The sequence below is a fragment of the Pteropus alecto genome, unplaced genomic scaffold (assembly GCF_000325575.1).
Source record: "Pteropus alecto unplaced genomic scaffold, ASM32557v1 scaffold71, whole genome shotgun sequence".
In the NCBI taxonomy this organism is placed as follows: Eukaryota; Metazoa; Chordata; class Mammalia; order Chiroptera; family Pteropodidae; genus Pteropus; species Pteropus alecto.
Genome location: NW_006433024.1, coordinates 2870853 through 2892953, shown reverse-complemented (window position 1 = coordinate 2892953; position 22101 = coordinate 2870853). Strand labels below are relative to the sequence as shown.

The 22101-nt window shown below is 34.8% G+C and overlaps 1 protein-coding gene across 2 annotated transcripts in view; it reads right to left on the bottom strand.

Moving 5' to 3' along the window:
- Positions 1-202: 202 nt before the first annotated feature.
- Positions 203-22101, bottom strand: part of ANO5 (anoctamin 5) — an 83622-nt gene continuing 61723 nt past the window's right edge. For both annotated transcript variants that reach the window (XM_015586309.2, XM_015586311.2), the window contains exons 13-22: positions 21796-21947; positions 20050-20124; positions 18204-18426; positions 16377-16546; positions 15625-15722; positions 10212-10342; positions 7818-8023; positions 5968-6146; positions 4447-4552; positions 203-2505 (exon numbers count right to left, since the gene is read on the bottom strand). In XM_015586309.2, the coding sequence (XP_015441795.1) occupies positions 2284-2505; positions 4447-4552; positions 5968-6146; positions 7818-8023; positions 10212-10342; positions 15625-15722; positions 16377-16546; positions 18204-18426; positions 20050-20124; positions 21796-21947 (1562 nt within the window). In that variant the 3' untranslated portion in view covers positions 203-2283. The remainder of the gene's footprint in view (positions 2506-4446; positions 4553-5967; positions 6147-7817; positions 8024-10211; positions 10343-15624; positions 15723-16376; positions 16547-18203; positions 18427-20049; positions 20125-21795; positions 21948-22101) is intronic.

The following is a 22101-nucleotide window of genomic DNA, read 5'->3' as shown; positions in this document are numbered from 1 at the left end:
ATAAAAACATCTGCCATGCTTACATTTGGTAGTCAGGTGCTCTTAATTCAGCCCTCCCATAATAAACAATGGGTTTAATTAGATAAGACAAATCTGAGTCGATTTGGCTTCAGATTTTGGCTAGCAAGCTTTTGGGTAAGTGATGAATACCTGTATTTCATTTTAAAATCTGTGAAATAAGGAGAAAGTTCTTGGTAGAAAGTTGAAACATGAATACAAAATATTTATTGATATATTAAAAGGAAAACATCTACCAGTCATGGGGACTGTTAACTGATCTTAAAACAATTTCCTCCTTGTTTTTCATACATCCTAGAAATCCAACACTTGAGTTGGTTTAAGATTGACGTGTACAGACAACTGTGACATAAATATGTCTTTACTTTCTTAAAATCTATCTCTATAAATACTGGTAGGCCATAAAAATTAAAAGCTATAAGAAACCAATTTCCACACTCTTATTTTTATTAGCACCCAGGAAGGAAGCAATATGAGCTGTGCACAATGAACAACATTTTACTAACACAGAATTTGAGTTTAACAATCCAAAAATACTGCATCTGTGGCTTATTTCATAGTAATGCTGACTAGTTTTTCCCCCCAAAAATATATATATCTCCTCCCCATGTGAAATCATGCTTAAATAATAAGATCATTTCAAATTATACACAAATGTTCATAAGATCTACCCAGTGGATTACAAATTATTACTGCCAATATTGGGGAAACTGTTTCATGGTTTTATAATATTCTTGATCCTTAGTTCTAAGTGCTTCGTATTGATTATTAATTGATACCACCTGCCATATACTTAATACTGGCAATTCCACAGTAACATATTAGCATCAAATAATGAAATGCTACTTTAAAAAAAATATTTGTGGTAAAGTTTCTTCTTTCATGCACAACTAAAAAACACTATTCCTTGGAACTGAAGTGTAATTTAAAACTACAGATTCAAATAATATATAATAGAACTACATCTCTTTATAGTGTTAAAAATATATATGAAACATTTTTTTTAAGAGAAAGAACAAGAACTAGTATACATGTGCCATAGGCCTAAGTATGAAAGAAATAATTCAACAATTTTTTTTTTCCACTTAGCTAGCAAATCCATCACCTCACACTTATTTAGTCGATTCACTTTTGGTGTTACATTCTGTGCTTGATGTTAAATTGACAATTTCTCTAAATCATTTGAGATGTTACATCACATCAAATCAACAGCCAACAACACCACTTGTGTGTCAAAGGCATAGAGACAAGGCACTGAGTATTGAATGAAGAGATGAATCAGTAAGAGGATTATAAGCTCATTAAAAGATGTGAGATTGCTTTAAACAAAAAGATTGAATTTCATAAACAATTTGTACCTAACTTATACAAATAGCTAATGCTATTAACAGGTTTCATGATGCACAATAGGCACTGTAGAAGACAAATAATTTTAAAAAATAATTTAAAGATTTTTTATATTAAGGTAAATAAATTAATCAATATGCATTGTCTTGCATTCCTTAACTACTAAGAGACATTTAATGCTCTATAATATCTTTCATTTATTTGAAGACCTGAAGCAATCTAATAACTTAATGCTCTTTTCCAGATAAGACAATCCAGTCTTAAAACTATTGTTACCAAAATGTTATCTTTAAAGAACTGAGTTGTTAGTCTTTTGTTGAAACCCAAACGTTCAGTCTCTTGAAAGATCAGTTCTGCATTTACCTGGAAGGACTACCTGGGATTCTGATGTAAGTTTAACTTATTCAGGACAATTTTAGAAACAAACCTTCACCATGATATTCACCCAATATTTTTAATATGTGAGTTTTCTTATGTCATTTGATTTTGGTTTTTCATTTGTATAGTCTAAAATGGCAGGAATACGGCTCATTCGGCCTCTTCACTTCTTTTATTTTTGTCCCAACCTTTTTCTTGATGGGAAAGAGATGTAAACCCACTTGAAGACCATGAAAATGTGCAGATGCCCTGGAAGGTGAGGGGATAGCCCAAGTTTAATTATAAACTGCAACATTCCATGATTTTCCAATATTGTAATTCCACATGCACTTTTAACAATCATTTCTAGAATCTCAGAAAAAAACATCTAGGGAGCAGACAAGTGGTACTCTTCCAACTTCTATCAAAGTGTACAAAAACTTTGAGTTAAAAAGAAAAAGAAGAAGAAGAAGAGGTAAAATGAACACATAGCTTCTGGCCTCTGGCCCAGGGAAAATTGTGAAGCCAGACAGGCAACCAGCTGCTTACTCATTACGTTGACTAGATTGTTGATTTAGCCAGCTGTACTTTGTTTTCCTGAATCATGACTTCCTTGACAAATTCATTAGAATCAGTTTTTAAGTTCTCTTTTAATTGGTTAAGCTCAAAGTCATGGAGAATCTTGACAGTCATTAACTTTTCTCGTTTGATTCTTTCCAGAACATCTTTTGAAACATCGGGGATCATCCAGGCCAACAAAAATTTAACTAAAAACACAATATGCTAAAGGAAACAGAAGAAACCAGAAATACTGTTAGAACTGTCAAATGTTCAGCAGAAAGTTCTTACAAATCATTTCATTCATTCAGTAAAATGTGCTCGACAGAGGAGGTACAAGGAAAAGCAAAAAGACATGGTCCCTATTCTAGAAATTTCCAACAAAGACGAATCAATATTAAACAAATAAATACTAAAATATGTAATACAGAAATTCCAGTCTGGACATCATTATTAAATATGCTCTTTATCTCTGCACCTTCCTGAAAATGTAATAAAATATTTCCAAAGAAATTTACAAAAATGGTATAACTTACAAAAACAGAAAAGGGAGGAGACAGTGATAGACTCAAGCGAGTAAAGAAGCTGGCACGTAAATTTGCAATTGGTGATATGAAGATGGTAGAAACCAACAAGACAAAAGCCAATTTTGTTTCAGATCATCAGAAAAGTTCAGGAAATAAGGTACCAAAGACGTTGAAGGCATAAGTGTTGGGGAGTTGAAAACAAGAGGATTAGTTAAAAATTTGTATAAGGAGCAGTATAATTTTCAGAACCCTTCACTCATCTGTATCCAGGTATTACTTCTCTCTAACCCCATCCTGGTAGCAACCGAAATTAGAACAGAAAACTGTGGACTCAGTGACAGTAAAGATGGTGAAGGCTGGAGATGTGGCACAATACTGAAAACAGGGCAACTAAATGAATTGCAGCATACTGAATTCTTAGATTCCTAGTCTCTTCTGCCTTGCTCAGATCTCAGAACATAGGCAGCCATGAAACAGCTCAACAGACAGGAGGATGGAGGACTGACATGTTTTTGTTTATTTATTATTACTATTTTGAATTCATCCCAGGCTCTTATTCACCATCATTCTGGGATTTCTCTTTAATTTCTCTTATATTAAATACTGTTTTTTCTGCAATCTATGTTTCTCTCATTCTTGCATAGCTTATTTTAATGAAGTATATCTTTCAGTAATTTTCTGAGGAAAATTATGGGTGGTCAGTTTTTGAGATCTCGAATTTTAAAAATTTCCCTGAAAAAATCAAAAGTTCCTGGTGCAGTTTACCAGACTGAAAGGTGATCTAAACTTCTGATGAAAAATGTGAGAATGAATGAATGATAAATTCATAAAGTGAGAGAGAGAGAGAGAGAGAGAGGAAAAACATGGGGAGAAATGTTACCTAAGACTGCTCTTTTTTATTATGTAGAATTATTTGAATTTTTAAATTAGTTACATGTATAACCTTGATAAAAATAAATTAAACGAAAACTGATTGGAATTTGTGCGTATTTGCATTAGACTTGTCCAGTACTGGGCTTTACTGTAGAGTGAAAAAATGCCTTACAATGATCTCTTCTTTATTGGCCTTCATGTATTATGATTTGTAGCACTCAAATGTAACTTAGTCAAGTACCACCTGTGTATTCACTCTTTTATTGCATGTGTTATGTCCATAATTGTATTAGATATTCCACAAAAGAGAAAACATAGTAGATAGAGCAGAGGCTTGAGAGGGAGATATCGGGCATTAAAACTCAGGTCTAATATTAACTGATTATCATTAACAAAATATCTAGTTTGGCTGAGTCTCAGATTTATTTTTCAAGGGTGAATAATAAAGTTTAACTTACAGATTATTATTATAGCCTCTGGAACTAGTATGTAATAGGTATTCAGTAAAATCAGTGGGTGTTCTGCCCTTTTCCTAATCTCAAGGGAGGAAGCCATATTTTTTCTTTTGTCACCTTGATATCTTCAGCAATAGTAAGTGAAAAATAGGCAATCCATTGTACTGAGAATATCCCTAAATTACTTTTTATGACAATAAATACTTCTGTCAAAACAATTCGAGATAATGTTAATTTTCTGCTGAGCAGATATCTTTAGAAATATATGACTAAAAGGAGACAAACTGGAATAAAAGTTAAGAAAGGCTTACCTCCATAACTATGATAAAGGTCATCTTTGCAGCAAGGACATGCCAGAACTGCATGTTATGAAAGTATTTATGATCATGATCAGGAGGATATCTATAATCTCTATACCTAAAAAATAGAAATGAAAAAAATTAGCTATGGTTTCAAACAGAGAAACATAGCATACATTCTTATTGTTCCTCTTAAGAGACCCTATTAATTGACCACAAAAGCCAAGTCATAGTAAAACAATTGCTACTTTTCTTGTACAGATAAAAATCATGGGCAAATATTGCTTATGTATAGTATAGATGTAGCAGAAGACATACATGAACTCCTCTTCTGCCCTTCAAAGACAAATTTTGCCATCTCCATTCCCTTTCTTCCTACTTCCTACTCCTTAAAGTTGATTCAAAAAAATAAAAAAAATAAAAAATAATAAGTAAAGTTGGTTCTGTTCATCACTCCATTGAAACCAACTGTCTCCTGTCATTAAATTGAAGGAATATTTTAATTCGCATCTTATTTGATCTTTCAAGAATAGAAACTGACATTGTTGACCATTTCTATTTTCTTGAAACTCTGTTTTCTCTTGCTTATCTGACACTGCTTTGTTTTCATTTTCCTTACTATCCTTCTGGAGTTTTCTTAGTGCTCAACTTTGTGATCTCATTGTTTTCTACAAAGTTGCTAGACAATGATGTTCCTCAAAGTTTTAGTCTGCCAGTGAGGGAGTGATGGCATCAAGAAATCTGACTCAAGTGACTATGCTCTTAAAGATTATGCTATGATTCCTCTGTATGCAAATATAGAATATAACAATGCTCGGTCTACCTGTGTTGCAACATTTTGCTGTTTCTTTGTTGGAATCCCAGATGAAGCAGTTGGTTTAAGATTTAAGTTAAAGAGCATTGGTGTTCTATCTATCTATCTATCTATCTATCTATCTATCTATCTATCTATCTATCATCTATCATCTATCCAAAGAGTATATATATATATATATATATATATATAATCTTTAAATTCTTCAATAAAAAGATCCTCACAATACATGAGACACTAAGTATGGAAACAGTAGGTTCACAGATTCAATTTCACACTCCTTGCATAGAAGAAACCCTTTAAGTGGGGTGGATGGTGAAGTAATCATATTTTTATTTCTTTCTTACTCTCTCATTTTTTTGGTTAAATTCACATAAGTTAAATGCACATATAATACAATCATGCTGCATGATCTGTAGATATTATCACTTGGGATTAAGGGGCATTTATTGGTGAGAAATCTTTCAAATAAATTTAGGAAATAAAAAATAATTTGAAATTGACATTATCTTTACCCATAATATTCTCTTACTTTGGGACATTCTACTTTTCCAATTTAGAATCATACAATGTGTGAATTCTAGAATTGACACACTTTATTTATCTAGAATTTTTACTGTCCCAAGTAAATCCTTTACATTGCAAAGCATGGCAGAAATAGAAAACATAAGGAATACATTTAAAGGACAAAATTAAAACTTAAGAAAACAAGAAGAAACCTGCAAGTGGTGAAGTCTCGTTTTTCCGAAGGCGCTGTGTGGTTTGGAAAATCAGCTATCAGGAATATTGACAAACTGTTATTTACATATCCTTTCAGAGGCTTAACAGCATTTGTTGAGTAGGCATAGTAGTAAACTAAACGGGGAACGATGTCCGATGTAAATGCAACAATAAAAGCCTAAAGGACAAAGCAAGAGACAGATCATGAGCTAACAATCTAGCTTTAAAAATGTCCTATTTGTACATCTCTCAGTTCCGCGTGCCATGTGGATGCAAAATGAATAAAATGCTGTTACAAATCATGTTAATACATGAAGTAGCTCATTTATAGTATATGACTAGTATTCTGAGATTTCATAACTAAAAAGTGACTAAGTTGAAAATTGAACCTAAGTGCATCTGTCTCCAAAAATCATGCTCTTTCCGCCATGCTTTCTATTTGTTATACTTCTTAATGTTTCATAGCATAGTTCTACTGTCCTTAACCAAATTCACTTGCCTGGACCAACCCCATAAGTTAGGACAGTGTGAGTGTGAGTGTGTGTGTGTATGTGTGTGTGTGTGTGTGTGTGTGTGTGAGAGAGAGAGTGTGTGTAGGAGGTTGGTAGGGAGGGAACAGAGAGATAGAAGACCATGAGCTGGTAAATTTCTCACAGTGCAGTACAATTAATTTCAGTATTTGATTTAATAGAAATGCCACTTTCCCATCTTTTCCTAAGCTACAAATATCATAAACAACATGTTTCCTTGAGGTTAGATAAGTCGATTTAAAACCATCTGGCTTTGCCATCTATATTTTTACTGGCAGATTTTAAAAAACTTTAAGATTACTTCTATAGGTACTGGTCCATTTAGGTTTTCTATCAATAAATTTGGCAGTTTTTCTTTTCTAAAAAAGTGAGAATTTCAAATATATTTTAAAATTTATTGGCATAAATATGTACATAGCAGTCCGTCAATTTTCTCACCTGTACCTTGTAACTTTTTTCTTGTTTGGTATTTTCAGAATTCGCGTATGTTATTTTTCTTTTCAGTAAGCCAACTTTTGATTTACTAAGCAACTATATTGCCTTTTCTTTGTTTTTTTTTTTTTAATTTGATTATTCCTGATTACATCTTTATTAATTCTCTTACTACTTTCTATTACTTCTGCATTTTCCCTTAGTTTTAAGTTAAATGCTGAGCTTATGTTTTCCAGTCTTCTTTCTTAATAATAAGAACATTTATTGCTATAAATTTCCTGTACCTATGATTTTAGCTGATTCCTAGAATTTTTCATTTTAATAAAGTACTCTATAATTTCAATTTTGTTTCCTCTTTACATAATAAAGTGGACTTAAAAGAGTGATTTTTAAGTGGTTATTTGTTCTTTTTGACTATCTTATTACCAACTTTACATACTATTACTGTAGGTGAATATGCATTGTAAAATTTCTGCTTTGGGGAATGTAGTTTTATTTTCATTTCTCAGTAAGTGCTCCATAGAGATAACGTAAATGTTGTGTATTCTCTGTAGCATACGACTTTACATATAACCAAGTTTTAATTGTATTATGCAAATCCTTTATACCATAACTTGTTTCCTGTCTACTTTGTCACATGCTATGAAATTGTATCCTGGAATTTCAATGAGAGCGATTTTACAGTTTTCTTTGTATTTCTAAGAGTTTACATATCACAGATTTCTCTATATTGTTTAGTGCATAAAAGTTGAGGGATGTTTTATCTTTATAGACTGTCACCCTGACGAAATCAATGTAAAGAAAGATTGAGTTAAGCACTGTTCACATCCCCCCTTTCTCAAGAAAACAAAATAAAATAGTCACCCCACTGAAACAGGTCCACTTACATTAGTTGCAACAGAAAGGACAGCCATTCCATAAAGAATGTCTTGCCAAACACCTATGCTATGGGCTTTAGCAGCTACAGGTCTCCTGTACTGCGTAGTAAGTTTCCAGGCATCCACTCGGATCTCTATAACATTATTGAAGAGAGCAAGAAGAGGAGCCAAAGGAAAAGAGGCCACAAATAATGTAACAAATCCAAACTGGATAACTGTAGGGAATTTTTGAAAAAAGAAAAATTCGTGAACTCATTATTGTGGAGAGGAAAAGGGAGAACACTCTGCCTAACTCCTGTCACTTCCTTCATTTTGGAAGGATCTACACCAGCAAAACACTCCACGCCTCTTTCTATCTGCCCGCTTCCTCCTCCCCATAAGAAGCATAGTGACTTATCTGCTTACTAGAATAGGAAGGAGAAACAGGGCATGTATAACTCAATTCTGCCCTTACTGTTTCTTTTGATATCTGCTGTTTAAGTATCTACTCTTGTTAGATAAGACAGACTTAAAACATAGTCTTTTATTATAGGCTATGTTTAGGTCTATACTTCTCTACCTTTTACTGTGGTATTGCCATATTAGTAATGAAGTTTTTCTACCTTGCTTAACTATCTACCTTTTGAGATCATGAATAATTACTGATTCATCTGTGTGTTTCCAATGGCCATCATGTGCTGGGTATATAAAAGTACTTAACTACAAGCCTATGAACGAATGCATTATTTAGGATTTGAAAAAGCTAACAGATGAAAAGGAAGTGCAAAACAAGATATTCAGAATAAACCAGAAAATGAATCATCTAAAGCATCAGAAATAAAAATAAATTACATGTGGGCAAAAGAGGGTAAAAGAAAGATACATTTTCTGGAACACAATATTTGTTAAGGTCCTGATCCTCTGTACTAACTTGACAATTTCCTAAATAAGTTTTATTCTCTTCCCTCATTAAGACTTAACATCTGTGTAAGCTGGCTTCTCTCTCCATTTTTATTCTTTTGTTTCCAATTATGCTTGGGATAGAAGAATCCATGCAACTAGCAGTCTGGGCTTCCCATATGAATGAAGAAAAATAATAAGATATACATGAATGGCTTTTCACTGAAAGAAGAAAGAATCTTCCCCTGGTCCTTTATTTTTAGATGAATCTTGAGTGTTTCTAGATATCAGCTTTTCTCATAAAAATCAGCCTATCATATACTAAGCCAAGTGAACAAATTACCTCTTTTCTTCCCTTCTCCACTGAGCCAAGAGATAAAAAATTAAGAGGAAATATGTAGAAAGAGCTTGAATTTTCCAGGTTCAAATTCTGTTCTTTATTTACCAAAAAACTTTGTGGCCCATGGCAAATTAATTAACCTATCCACATTTCAGTATCCTCTAAAATAAAATGCAGTGAATAATGACTAGTTTATAGAATGTTTCAAGATTAGAGATAATGTATGTAAAACATCCAGAATAAGTTAACTTCGGTGTGCCTTAATAAATGGTAATCGTATAAAAACTTAATTTCATCTTTTAATTTCACTGTTAATGTCTGATGCACTTATATACCTTCATTTGAAACTTACACAATTAAAAGTTACAGCCTTATCATCCCATAAATCAAAGACTACCTAATTTTATAGCCAGTTATATAAAATAGACTTTTTCCTATTTGTCTTAAATTTACCTATTTCAATTCAGGTATCATATGTATGTATTACAGTGGAGAATCAGTAACAATTTCAGGTCATCTCATTCATTCCACCATGATTGTATAGGCCTTAATAATGAGTTAAGAAACTGTCCTCCTAATTCCACAAAAGAAGAGAGAATGTCACTGAAACACTCTGAGTAAACTATCAAGTAGGACCCATCATTCTCTCTCCTAAAAGTTTACCTCAAGATCTTTTCTTTGTTCACTCCTTAGAATATTTTATTCATTTATTGTGTTCAATTTGAGTTTCCCTTGAATAACTGCTTTTAGCCTTCTTTTCAGCCTGACATAATGGACACACACTAAAAGTATGCCAGACTCTGAAAATGTTTTTCAACTTATTCTCTCTCTGAACTGTCACTAAGGCAAACAAAAAGAGAAATAGCTACATAAGCTAATTTGAGACAGGTTTTAAAAAGTGATCCTTACTTTTACTTGGTTCAACAATATTAACATTCAATTTATAGGAAAAATATCTCTAAGACTGGTGTTTTGAAAATAAACTTCATTCTGTAGTCTATTTGGTGGATGATGTAAATATTGAACTAATCTTTTCTATATCCTTCCCTCTATCTCTCACTCACCATCCAATGATTTATTGAATACCTACTATGTGCAAGGAAGGAAGAAATACTAAGAGCTGAAAAAAACACTTATTTTACTCAGTCTGACTTTATCATTCAAGACAAGTGATTGAAAATTACCTGTTTCTAAGTATTCATAGAATAGACCAAGAGATCCAAAAGTTTCAAGGTCATGATCCTGTTCCCATCGACTATATAACTTTTCAGAATTGGTCCGAGCTTTTCGGCGTCTCCACCAATTCAGAACCAAGCTGTTGGAAGTGATAAAATTAAGTACATGAAAGAGCGTTAAAAAAGGTGGGGGTCACAGAAGCAGAGTGTTAGATCTAGAAGCCGGCTGCAAGTGGGGTTAAGTAACTTAAGATCATGGAGTAAGTAGAGACATAGCTACAGCTAAAGTCCAAATTAAAATCTAATGTTATTTTCACAACATGCTGAGGTCAAAAGTTGTTTATGGGGTGATTAAGAAAATACCACAACTCTGCGGCTTCTGGACAAGATGGAGGAGTAGGTAAACGCTGTGCTCACTTCTTCCCAGATCACTTCAAAATTACAACTAAACTATAGAACAATCATCATTGAGAAGTGCCTAAAGACTAGCTGAACAGAAGTCCTAAGGATATACAGAAGCCATGTCAAGACTGGTAGGAGGGTGGAGATGTGGACTGGGCTGGTCTCATATCCATGTATGGTGGTTAAAATTCAGGAGGAATATCTCAGATTTAGAGGTCTTCTCCGAGGAGAAAGGAGTCCCAGGGCCACATCAGGCTCCCAAGTTCAGGGTTCTAGTGCAAGTAAGAGAAATCCCCATAACCTCTGCCTGTGAAAATCAGTGGAGATTGTGGCTGAGTAAGACGGAGGGCTGCTAGAGTCCCAGGTGTTCCTCTTAAAAGGCCTAGCAATGTACTTGTGCTGACAGACTCACTGGTTTTGAGCTCCAGAGCTGGGGCAGCAGCTTGAAAAGTGCCAGGGACATAAGGGGAGGAAGTGAATTGTCTGGTGTCAGGGCAAGGGCTGGAGGGGCAGCTTTCTCCTGGACAGAAGTGCTGGCAGAAACCATTGCTTCTTTGTTGAGACTTCCCCCAACCTAGACTACATATGCCAGCAGGCACCATATCTGAGTCTCCATCAACATGGCTAACACCGTTCGTCTCCCCTTTTCCCCTCGGTGATACCCTGAGACCCTACCCCACTCAACTTGTGGGATTACCCCAAACTGCTTCCAGCGGCTTTTCCATACAAACAGCCTGTCTTGGCTTATGCTGTGGACTTTCTCCGAAAATCTCTCAAAAATTCACAAACCCCAAACAAGCAGCATCTGGCCTCGGTGAGCCCTGTACCTCTTGCTAAACAGCCCCACACCTGGCACGAGCAGCAGTCAGACTCAGTTTGTAGCTTAGCATCTCCCAGGCACCTCCAAGCCCAGCACAAGTGGCAACCATCTGAAGATCACTTTGTTGCTCATAGCAAGTGGTCCCAGGCAGGATACAGACTAATCTTGAACTGCAAGAGAGCCACTCCCAAAAGGCCCCAAAATAACACACCCAGTGGCCAGCTACAGACCACACCAGAGCACCACCCGACCACTTCCACAAACAACACACCCAAAGAGCAAACTTAGCAGGCAATGCAGCTCTGCTAAAGTGAACCCTGCTCCACAGGGTCAGCCCCTGAACAGCATCTCCTCCACTAGTCACTGCCAGTCCTCAAGACCAATCAGCCTGAGGCTCAATCCCTCCCATTGATTTGCCAATAGCAATCAAGACTCAACTACTACAGGAAGGCACACACAACGCACACGAGTGACACACCTGGAGCACCCGACTCAAATAACCAGAAAGACTGTGCTACTGGGCCCCACAGGACATCTACTATATAAGGCCATTCTACCAAGCCAGGGAGACATAGTAGCTCTACCTAATATACAGAAAGAAATACAGGGAGGCAGCCAACATGAGACAAAGAAACATATCCCAAATAAAATAACAGAACTAATTTAATAGAGAAAGATAATGTTAAAATGTTTAAAAAAATAAAAAGTAAGTATATGAGAATATCTTTTTGATCTTGGGGTAAGGAAGGATTTGTTAAATAAGACAAAAAATGTGAACCCATAAAGAAAATATTAATAAATTCTAATATAGTAAAACTATATTGTTCATCTACAGTAGTGGTTCCCAACTGGGAGTGATTTAGCCCAGTATCTAGAAACATTTTTGACTGTCACACTGGGGAGAAGGTGGGCTACTGGCATCTAGTGGGTAGAGACTAAGGATATTGCTAAATACCCTACAGTGCAAAGGATAGCCCCTCACACAGAAGAATTATCTGGCTCAAAATGTCAATAGTGCTGAAGTTGAGAAACTGTGATTTAAAGGCTATTACAGAATAAAAAGACAAAAGTTATTTTGGGATAAAATATTTGCAAAACATGTAACCAACCAACCAAACAAAAACATGATGACCAGACGTTACAAAATATTCCTACAAATCCATTAGAAAAAGATAAGACAAGTAGAAAAATGGTTAATTAACACAAACAAGCATTTCATTGAAGAGGGAACACATATAGCCAAAAAATGCTCATTCATGTTATTCATCAGGAAAATGCAAAATAAGACCAAAATGAGATACCATTTATACCTTCCAAATTGGTAAAAATTAACAATAAGATAAGTACTGTAGCCAATGTGTATTAAAAAGAACACTTGTATACTGCTTATATCCAAACTGAAACACAAAGAGATATAATAATGTTGAAAAGAAAACAGAACGCCTGAGAATTTTGAGATAATATCAAAGAGATGGACATATGGAACTGGAGTCAAAATGTAAAGGAGACCAGCCAGTTCAAGAAAGAGAAGGGTTTCCATTTGCCCTATTCCAATAACAAAGTCTTCCATCCCACATAGTAACCATTATCTTGAATTTTATAATAATCACTTCCATACATTCTTAAAAATTGTTTCTCATCATGATTTGTTTTGAACTATTTTTGAATGACGTATAAGATTTACATTGAGTTTCATTATTTTGCATATAGACATCCAATTGTTCTAGCACCAGTTGTTGAAAAGACTGTTCTTTCTTCAATGAATTGTTTTTTTCCCTCTATCAAAAATAAAATGGCCATATTTTTATAGATTTATTTCTGCAATCTCTACTTTGTTCCACTGATCTCTCTATACGTTTCTCCCTTCATCAATCCCACTGTCTTAATATAGTTTTATAGTACATTTTAAAATCGAGTAGTGTAATTTCTCCATGTTTATTCTTCTTTATGAAAATTGTTTTGGCTATTCTAGTTCCCATCTATATAAATTGTATAATCTGCTATATAAATAGTGTATCTACAAAATCTTGCTATTTTTATTGGAATAACAAATCTATTTAATCAATTTGGCAGATAACTGGCATCTTTACTATGTCGCGTCTTCCAATCATGAACATGTTTCTCTTCATTTATATAGATAAAATATCTTTTTCATCAGAACTTGTAGTTTTCAGTATACAAGTCCCATATATTTTTTAGATTTATACCAACGTATTTTATTTTTCTGGAGCTAATGATTTCTGTACTGACCAATGTTTCTTGCATCCCACACCTCATTTTTTGTTCTCTTCTTACTCAAGTACATCTTTCATTATTCTTCCAATGAAGGTCAAGTCTATGAATGTAAACTCCTAGTTCTTTTTTTGTTTAAAATGCCTTAATTTCACCTGCACTTTATACAATAGTTAAACTGGTTCTAGAAATCTAAGGTGAACAATTATTTTCACTCACAATCTTCAAAATACTGTCTTTTGTATCTAATGTTATTAGTGAGAAATCTGTTGACAGTATAGATGACATTTCTTTTTCTTTGGAAAGATTTTAAGATTATCCATTTATCTATGATCTGTTGCTTCACAATGCATCTCGGTGTGAAATTATTTATCTTGCTTCATACTCAGAATTCATCTTCACATCTGGAACTCACGTTTTTCTTTGTTTTTGGAAGATTTTCAGTAATTACCTATTCAAAGAATTTTTTTTCCCACTATTTACTCAGTTTTCTTTTTCTGGAACTACCAGTGAATTAATGTGAAAGCCTATTAATATAGCCTCCTGCCACTAATTTTTTAAATCCCATTGTTGCTCTGTTGCATTGTACAATGTGGGAATATCTCAGTACTGTTTTATAATTCACAAATTCATTCTTCAGTTGTGTCCAGTCTGTACTTGATCCATCTATTGTATTCTTTATTTAAAGTGCCATTTCTCATTTATGTATGATCGATTCTTTCCCATATTCATTTGTTCTTGTTTCATTTACGTGTTTTTTATTTAAATTATTTCTGGTCATTTTTAATGACAGCATCATCTCCTTTTATGTTTTTAGGCTTTGCTAGAATCTTCTAGCTAGAGTAAGTTCATTTTCTAAAACCTGATTTCGTTTGCAGCTTTGGCAGTGTTAAATCTTGTCATAAGTTTTGAAATTTTGGTTTGTAGGCTTAATTTTACTCATTTCTTTTTTCTTTTACTTCCTTGTTTGTCTCTTTTCCTCTCTGTGCATATTTATTCTCCCTCTTGTTTTTGGTTTAGAGGTTACCTCCACTCTGCCATCCAGATTCTCAATCTAGAGCTAGGACTTAAAATATCAGTTTAAAGTTATTCCTCTGAAGCAATATAGGGATATCAAATACTATCTGAAAGGGTAAGTCTATCTTCTTTGCCAGCACATGAAATACTGCGGAATACTATGAAACTGTGGGCAGGAGGGTGGTGCGGGGAGAGGTAGGAATGAAAGGGAAAGTGTTTTCAACCTCATTTATGAATAAGGGAAAATAATACAGTCCTTGGCTTCAAATACAGTTAAACTGACCAATCACTTGTCTTAAATAAAGCACTTTTAGCCCACTTTATATGGCGGGTGTGAAACTCTGAAACTGTCGTTTTCTAAGTAGGAGCCTTACAAGATTATAGGCTTATGATACCTTCTCTTTTTGTCCATGGGGATTTTCATCTTACATTTGAGATTAACTGTCATTTTGGTTTTCTCTTTTTCTAATGTATTAATTATTTCTATGCTTTTAGAACAGATATCAATTAATGTATTAATTATTTCTATGCTTTTTGAACAGATATCAACGGATATCATGAACCAGCATTTCATTCATGACCAATTTTTGTGCCTAGAAGTGTCCGTGAAAAATGACTACTTTCACAGAGTTCAATTTTTTGTTATCTTGAGAAATAATATGCAACATGTAGAAAATCTACAGAGGATATAACATTTACATTTCTCAGTGGAATCTTCCCAGGAGAGGGGAATGATTACCTTTCCCTCAACTTGACTCAAGCTACGAAGATGCATATTTAAAAACCTGTATTACCTTAATGAATTCTTGACTGTTGATTAAAAGTAAATTATTTTGTCAACTTAAACATTTGCTAACAAAGGCACAATGATAACCGAAGAATTCCATCTAATTACAGAGAGAATCTCTCATGGTTACTTAAATCGAGCAAAAACTTTTAAGTCATACATACGGATAAATGGCTTCTTTCACATTTCCGAAGATCTGCTTCCCAGTCATGATGATGGTCAGCTGGGTCGTCAGTTCTATGAGACAGCCTCCAGGGTCACACTAGTCAGAAGCCGGAAGAGCAGAAAGAAGTGAAAGATGAGCGATGGAACTTTTGCAACAAAAGAAATCCCAATTCAGATCAGAATCTGAAGATTTGGGTTGGAATGGCTATTAAAGGATATAAAGGGATATTTATCTCAATTGTTCCAAGCGTGATCATAGACCAGTGCCAGGCTAGCTAGCTGCATTAGGTTCATGTTTGGAATGTGTTAATAAGAGATTTCTGGATCTCACTCTTAGAAAATTATGCTTCCATATGTCTGGGTTAGGGCTGGAAGTTGTTATTTTTTCCATGTGATTTGGATACAGTCAGGTTTGGAAACCACTGATCTGGTCTACCTTTTACCCATGGTGGAGCCTTTTTCTATTACTCATCCTTCGCAGGAAGCCTTCTAGAATATAGAACTTACTTATCACATTTCACAGCTCACATTTTACTACCATACAATAAGCATAATATAGCTTCTTGCCCAAAAAGAACTGGAAGAGCTATCAGATGACATGGATTTTAAGACCAATATTCTCTGTGGACAGAGTCACTGTCAGACTTCTCTTGCAACTTGAAAATATCTGAGTTAGTGCTGGACATAAAATAGTATTTAGTTAACTCTGAGTTACTGAAACCACAAATCTCGCCTCTCAAGAGAATCTTACCTCTTCACTTCTCCACACATTCAATAAATATGTGTATTTTCCAGGATAGCCCACAAATTTTCCTTTAAAGAAAGCTACGTAGAAGCAGGATGAGTAAAAATTCACAAACTGAAACAGGAACATTTTCAAGGTCAGGCTGCTTTCATACTCCTGGTAAGTTCGAGGAATTTCTGGTAAGTAAAAAAACACCAAGGTTTAATAATGCACCTTCTTGTTTCTCCTTAAATTTTGTAATCTCTGGGACAAGTAAATATATAGTCATATTATTCTGAGAGCCTGTTGAAATGCTTGCCTATCTGGTCATGACAGACCGTAATATTAACTACAGATCTGAACTAGGCTTTCTACTGGAGACTTTGTATTAATCTCATCACTGGAGAAGCCTGGGAAGCAGTTATTATTACATTTAGAGGGGTGAAATACTTGCCTGGAGTCACATAGTCAGAATATGGAATTCAACCCCATATTAGACTTAAGAGCCTTTTTCAAATTTCCATATACTATATGATATCCCGTAAATGCATTAGAAATCTCTCTCTGCTCTCTCGCATCTGTTTTCAATCCAGTTTTAACAAAGTAAACTTATATCAAGGGCAGAGGATGATTTCCAAACCAAACTGTGTTTTTCCCTCATAAATTAAATAACTATGTAAATTTTGAAAGCAATATCATGCAAATGGTAGCAGTAATACTACACATTTTCCCTCTCCTTATCGTGATCTATCATTTAATGAATTCCAAAGATAAGAAAATATTAGATTTTCTTCACACTACAATAAAGCATCATGAGGCATACAAAGGTAAAGAAGTATGTTTATCTGAGCTGCTGATCTCCCAATAGCATGAGTGGATCCAACCAAATCCATGACATTTTCAGCAATACTGAATAATAACATATTCTTCTAAAGACACAGATAACACCTCCATTTTAGTGAAATTTAGTTGCATTCCTACACAATCTCCTAAGTGAACACAAGTGACTTTTCTCATTGAAGAAAGCTGCGATTTTTTAAGTACTTCATTTTTAGGTGTTATCCGCTATAATTTTTTTTTCTTTGCTGTTGCTTGCAGAAAGAAAAAGAAGTAAAATTAAGAGAAAAGAACTCAAAACTGGAGGATAAAATTTGGTGAGAGCTGCCTCCCAGTGCTTCCTCTAGTGCTGCATGAAAATGTGTTCTTTCTGGTTCCGCTGGGCATGCTGTCACTGCACGATGGCAGAGGGGGAGCTCCTGGACGGAGCACTCAGAGGAGAAGCTGAGGCCTTGGGTAGTCTCTGATCTATTCCCAACTGTGCTGTGTGCTACTCTCCCCGATTGAATCTGCCCCTTCACCTTCCCTTGTGGCTTTAGGAGAAATTTTAATATTTTAAAAAGAAAATAATCCAGGTTCTAAGACATGGCAACTGAAAAGAGAAGGGCTAAATGTTATCTTTATTCGGGAGAAGCTGATTGTTCTATTTTTCTCATGATAGTTTTCAAAACCAAGTACTTGGTGAAAACCATACACAGGAAATAAAAAGTATCTGTGTCCTGTGAAAAGTGAAGAGTTTACTTAGAATTCAACTAACACCATCAAGGCAGATGAGAATACTCAAAAAGATCTATAGTGTTTTAATTCTTCTTTTTAGTACTTCCTGCTTCCTCTATAATGGCCTGAATGTAGCTATTATGGGATTCTGAAGTACCAGGCTATGGGTCTACCTATAGAGCAAAACTGCCTTAAAATGTGTTTTTAAAAAATTAACTCTCTGGGGGATGATCCAAAATGGATGGAGAGCATTGGTAGGAACCCCTTTTCAGAGTCACACTAATAATTTGGTCGGCTTACCCATTTTTGTAATCCAGGCAGACAGCTTTTCATAAAAAAAATTCAAGAACAAGATGATAATAAAGTTCAAGCATGATCCAGTGAGTGCTGTGGTTATCTGAGGAGTGAGGATACTTTTGACATGCTTTAAGGATGTTTCACTTTCCATGAAGCTGGCAAATGTAGCAAAGACTGACAGGCGGTATATAATCACAGCTACCATACAAGAAACGACAAGAGCCATCTGGGGAAGGAAAACACAGGTTGGTCATTCTGGTCTCTGCGGCGCCATGCTGCATACATATCTGAAATATATTAGTCTCTGCATCTCATTATATTACATTTAGCAGTTCTGACATGGAAAGCAAACCAAGTCAGCCTCTCACACCAAAGATGGCAGGAAATGAACAACAATAAGTTAAAAAGGTTAAAAATAAGGCGTATGGTAGCAGCTGAGTAAGCCTAAAACAGAAAAGTATTCATGGCCCATCCTCTAGGCCCATCCTAGAGCAAGAGTTAAGAAAATTAGCCAGAAAGCCAAATCCTGCTTGCGGTTTTGGCATGGCCCTTGAATTAAGAATGTTCTTTTTTTTTTTCCTTTTTTTTTTTTTTTGAGTTTTTATAGGTTGTAAAGAAAAACAAAGACAGTTATGTGCCAGAGACTATTTGTGGCCCAAAAAGCCTAAAATATATCTGGCCCCTTTACAAAAAATGTTTGCCAACCTCTGCTCTAGACTATAGTTAAACATGTAGTGTGAAGTTAAACTTACTTTCCCAAGAAAAATACACCTAAAGATTGTAGTTCATTTCCTCTTAGAATGTTGCCATTAGTGGTCTGATGTGCCTGCTAGTTTAGACATTTGTCGGATTTGCTAGAAATTTTATACACTTCCCATATTGCAAAAACACAAAGGTATAGGGATGGCTTTATATTAATAACTGGAATATTTTATTCTGAAAGTTGAGGAACTGAATCAAATTGAATAAATACTAGAAATAAAAGAATAATCTTTCTGGGACCACTCTCCAGAATATTTCTCAAGGTGTGTCCCAAATTCATTATTACTTGCTTTATTCTATCCTCTCTCCTCAGTGATTGTTTAATCGTCTAAGAAAACACGTCTTTAAAATAGAAAACCAGGACTTTTAACAAGAAATTTTAAAGATAAATTATGGGACAATATGGATTGATGAGGTTAAACTATGGTCCACAATTGATAATCTTATATACTTCAACATGAAAAACTCTCAAAGGGTAACATTATCTCTTTTCCTAAAATTAAAGTTCAACCGTAAGAGGACACAAATTTGGAAAAGGTGGGGGGGCAGGAAATAGATTATGATCAAGGACTCTATTAGCTAAAAGGTATGAAGAAAACATGACTCCCTCACAATGGGGTGTGATACTTAAATTCTTGAAGTAGAAGTAACATTTTCTTGTTTATCTCAGCGAGAGAATAAACCTTAATAGTTTGAGGGGTTTTCTTTTCATTCTGTAAATATATTTTAAGTAAAGATAAAGATAAATTAATAATTTTAAAAAACTAACCAAATAATCTGCAATCAAATTGTTTGTTAAACTGGTGTGGTTTCAAGTTATCACCTAATTAACAGCTGGGAGAAGGGGAGGGACAGGCTCTAAGACAAAGCTCCTCCACCCCCCACCCCCAGCTATTTTCCAAGGTTTAATTGTAGAACATCCATGTAAATTACTGCTTATTTTATATAGGAGCTCTATTCAAGATAAAAAGACTGTGGAGGAAAAAGGAAAAGAAAGAATTCAAGAGCCATTTCAGATACAACTATTGAGATAATGCTAATATGACTGCATGTCAAAGCAATGGTAACGATTTTAAAGAATGCTTACCCATAGTGTTACCGTGGCTCCTGATACAAAGTACCATGGAATACGACGATGTAGAGGCATGTGAGGTTCCATCTCCTGTAATTTTGAAGAAAGCACAGCAAAATTTAAAATCTGTCCTCAAAGTGGGGACTCTAAGAAGTAGTCAGTCACAAAGCCCAGTTAAAGTAACCACCTCCCGAAAGGGTCCAGTACAGCTCATGGAAAGCTACATTCTAGCAATGGTTCCTTCTCTTTCAAGTAGAAAGCTTCAGGGCTCTTAGATGACATATTTTATACATGGTATGAGATATGAGTACACCACACACTATTTCCTGTGTGTTGTATTAGAGTGGTATTCAAGGCCTGGTAGACAGGAAAAAAAGTCAAAGCACGAAGGCAGCTGCTTAAGCAGACATGCTTTACTAATGTTACAATTTCATTCTAGCTCAGTTAAATTGAATTGATTGAATTGAATTGCTCGGTAATTGCTCTGCAGGATAATAAATAGAATGCCTTCTTTATATTTATAAGATTGTGTTATTCTTCACAGTTCAGGGGCCCAGACTTTTTTTCATTTTCATGCTTTTTAAGTCATTAATGGGAGATGTTAATTACATCAGCTAACATTCTTAGCTACATAAAGAGGCCGTTAGATTTTATCCAAAAGAATATTGCCATACAATAAAAAATAGATATGGGCAGAAATCTAAATCATACCATTCTATCTAAAATATAAGATTTTACATCTTGTATATTTTCAGGGCTGAGTAGAAACAGGTAGAGGAAGCTGTCCAAGAGCTCGAGCGAAACCTAGGATGCATGCATGTGATTACGTGCATGTGTGTACACAACGTGAATGTTCGTGTGTGTGTGTGTATGCATATTGGTGTGCGCACATGTGTATGTCCATACATGTATGTGTGTGTTCCCAATATAGACTCAAATGTGAGAGTTTTCGTTGTATTTAACCACTGAAGAACCCTGAAAGTAATTAAAAAAAGAAAAACAAAACTCTTGATTTCAAAACCATTAAAGCTAAGTGGATAATTAACAGTGAATCAACACACATTGTTTTTCAACTAGTTTCAAAGGTAATCATTCAGTACGTCTGATTTTTACTGTCAATAATTTTTGGCAAAGCCAATAGGCTGGCTCTTTCTTTTTATCTCTTAAAATATGAATGGCTCTCTTTGATAGCATCTAGTAGCACAGTGATTACAGATTATGGAAAGGTAGGAACTCTAAGAATATGCTGCCAAGAGTCTGGTGTTTGAGGGCAAAGTATCTTTCATTTTCACATGAAAAAAAAAACTGAGGCCAAGATGTCAAACTACTCAGTCACAGTATATAGCCGGTTTGCCAGTTAGGAATCCCAAAATACAGACTTCCACCCCTAGACAGCAGTGCAATGACCTTTCCATTATAATCAATTAAAATGGGCTCACTGAATAAAATTTGGTCTAATAAAACAATCACTCATAAGCCCACTATCTTGATACGATACTAATATAATTTTTGCATATTAACTTAGTATCCTTTCCACATATAAGTATTTATATACAAAGCCCACAACATAACACACTATTTTCCATTTTTCTTTTATTTCACTTAGTATTAAAATGATAGATTTCATGATATGATGCCTTGGATTTACTTCGAAATAATCTAGTGGCAGGGAGGAGTAGGTGTAATACATCATTATTTGAGAGGTAACCCAAAGCAGTGTGTCCACTGAGATACGCTGCCCATTTTGGTTTCCTAATCTACCTTAGTCACTGTATTCATTTTCCTGTGTTTACACATAGCTTCAAATTCAGGTCTCAGCTGATGCTGCTGCTGTTCCTCTTCAAAGTCCACCAGGTCCCATTCATATTCCAGTCTGGCTTGTCGCTGTTTCCAAAACTCCAAAAACAATGTGACTATAGGCAAATAAATGTACAGAAACAAATATAATCAAGAGATGGAGAAATAAAGTGAATGAGAAAATAACTGAGTTTTTCCTCTTCTTTTAAATACCAAATTGGTTGCATGATAATTCTTTTGTCACTATTATGTTTGATGATAAAATTATAA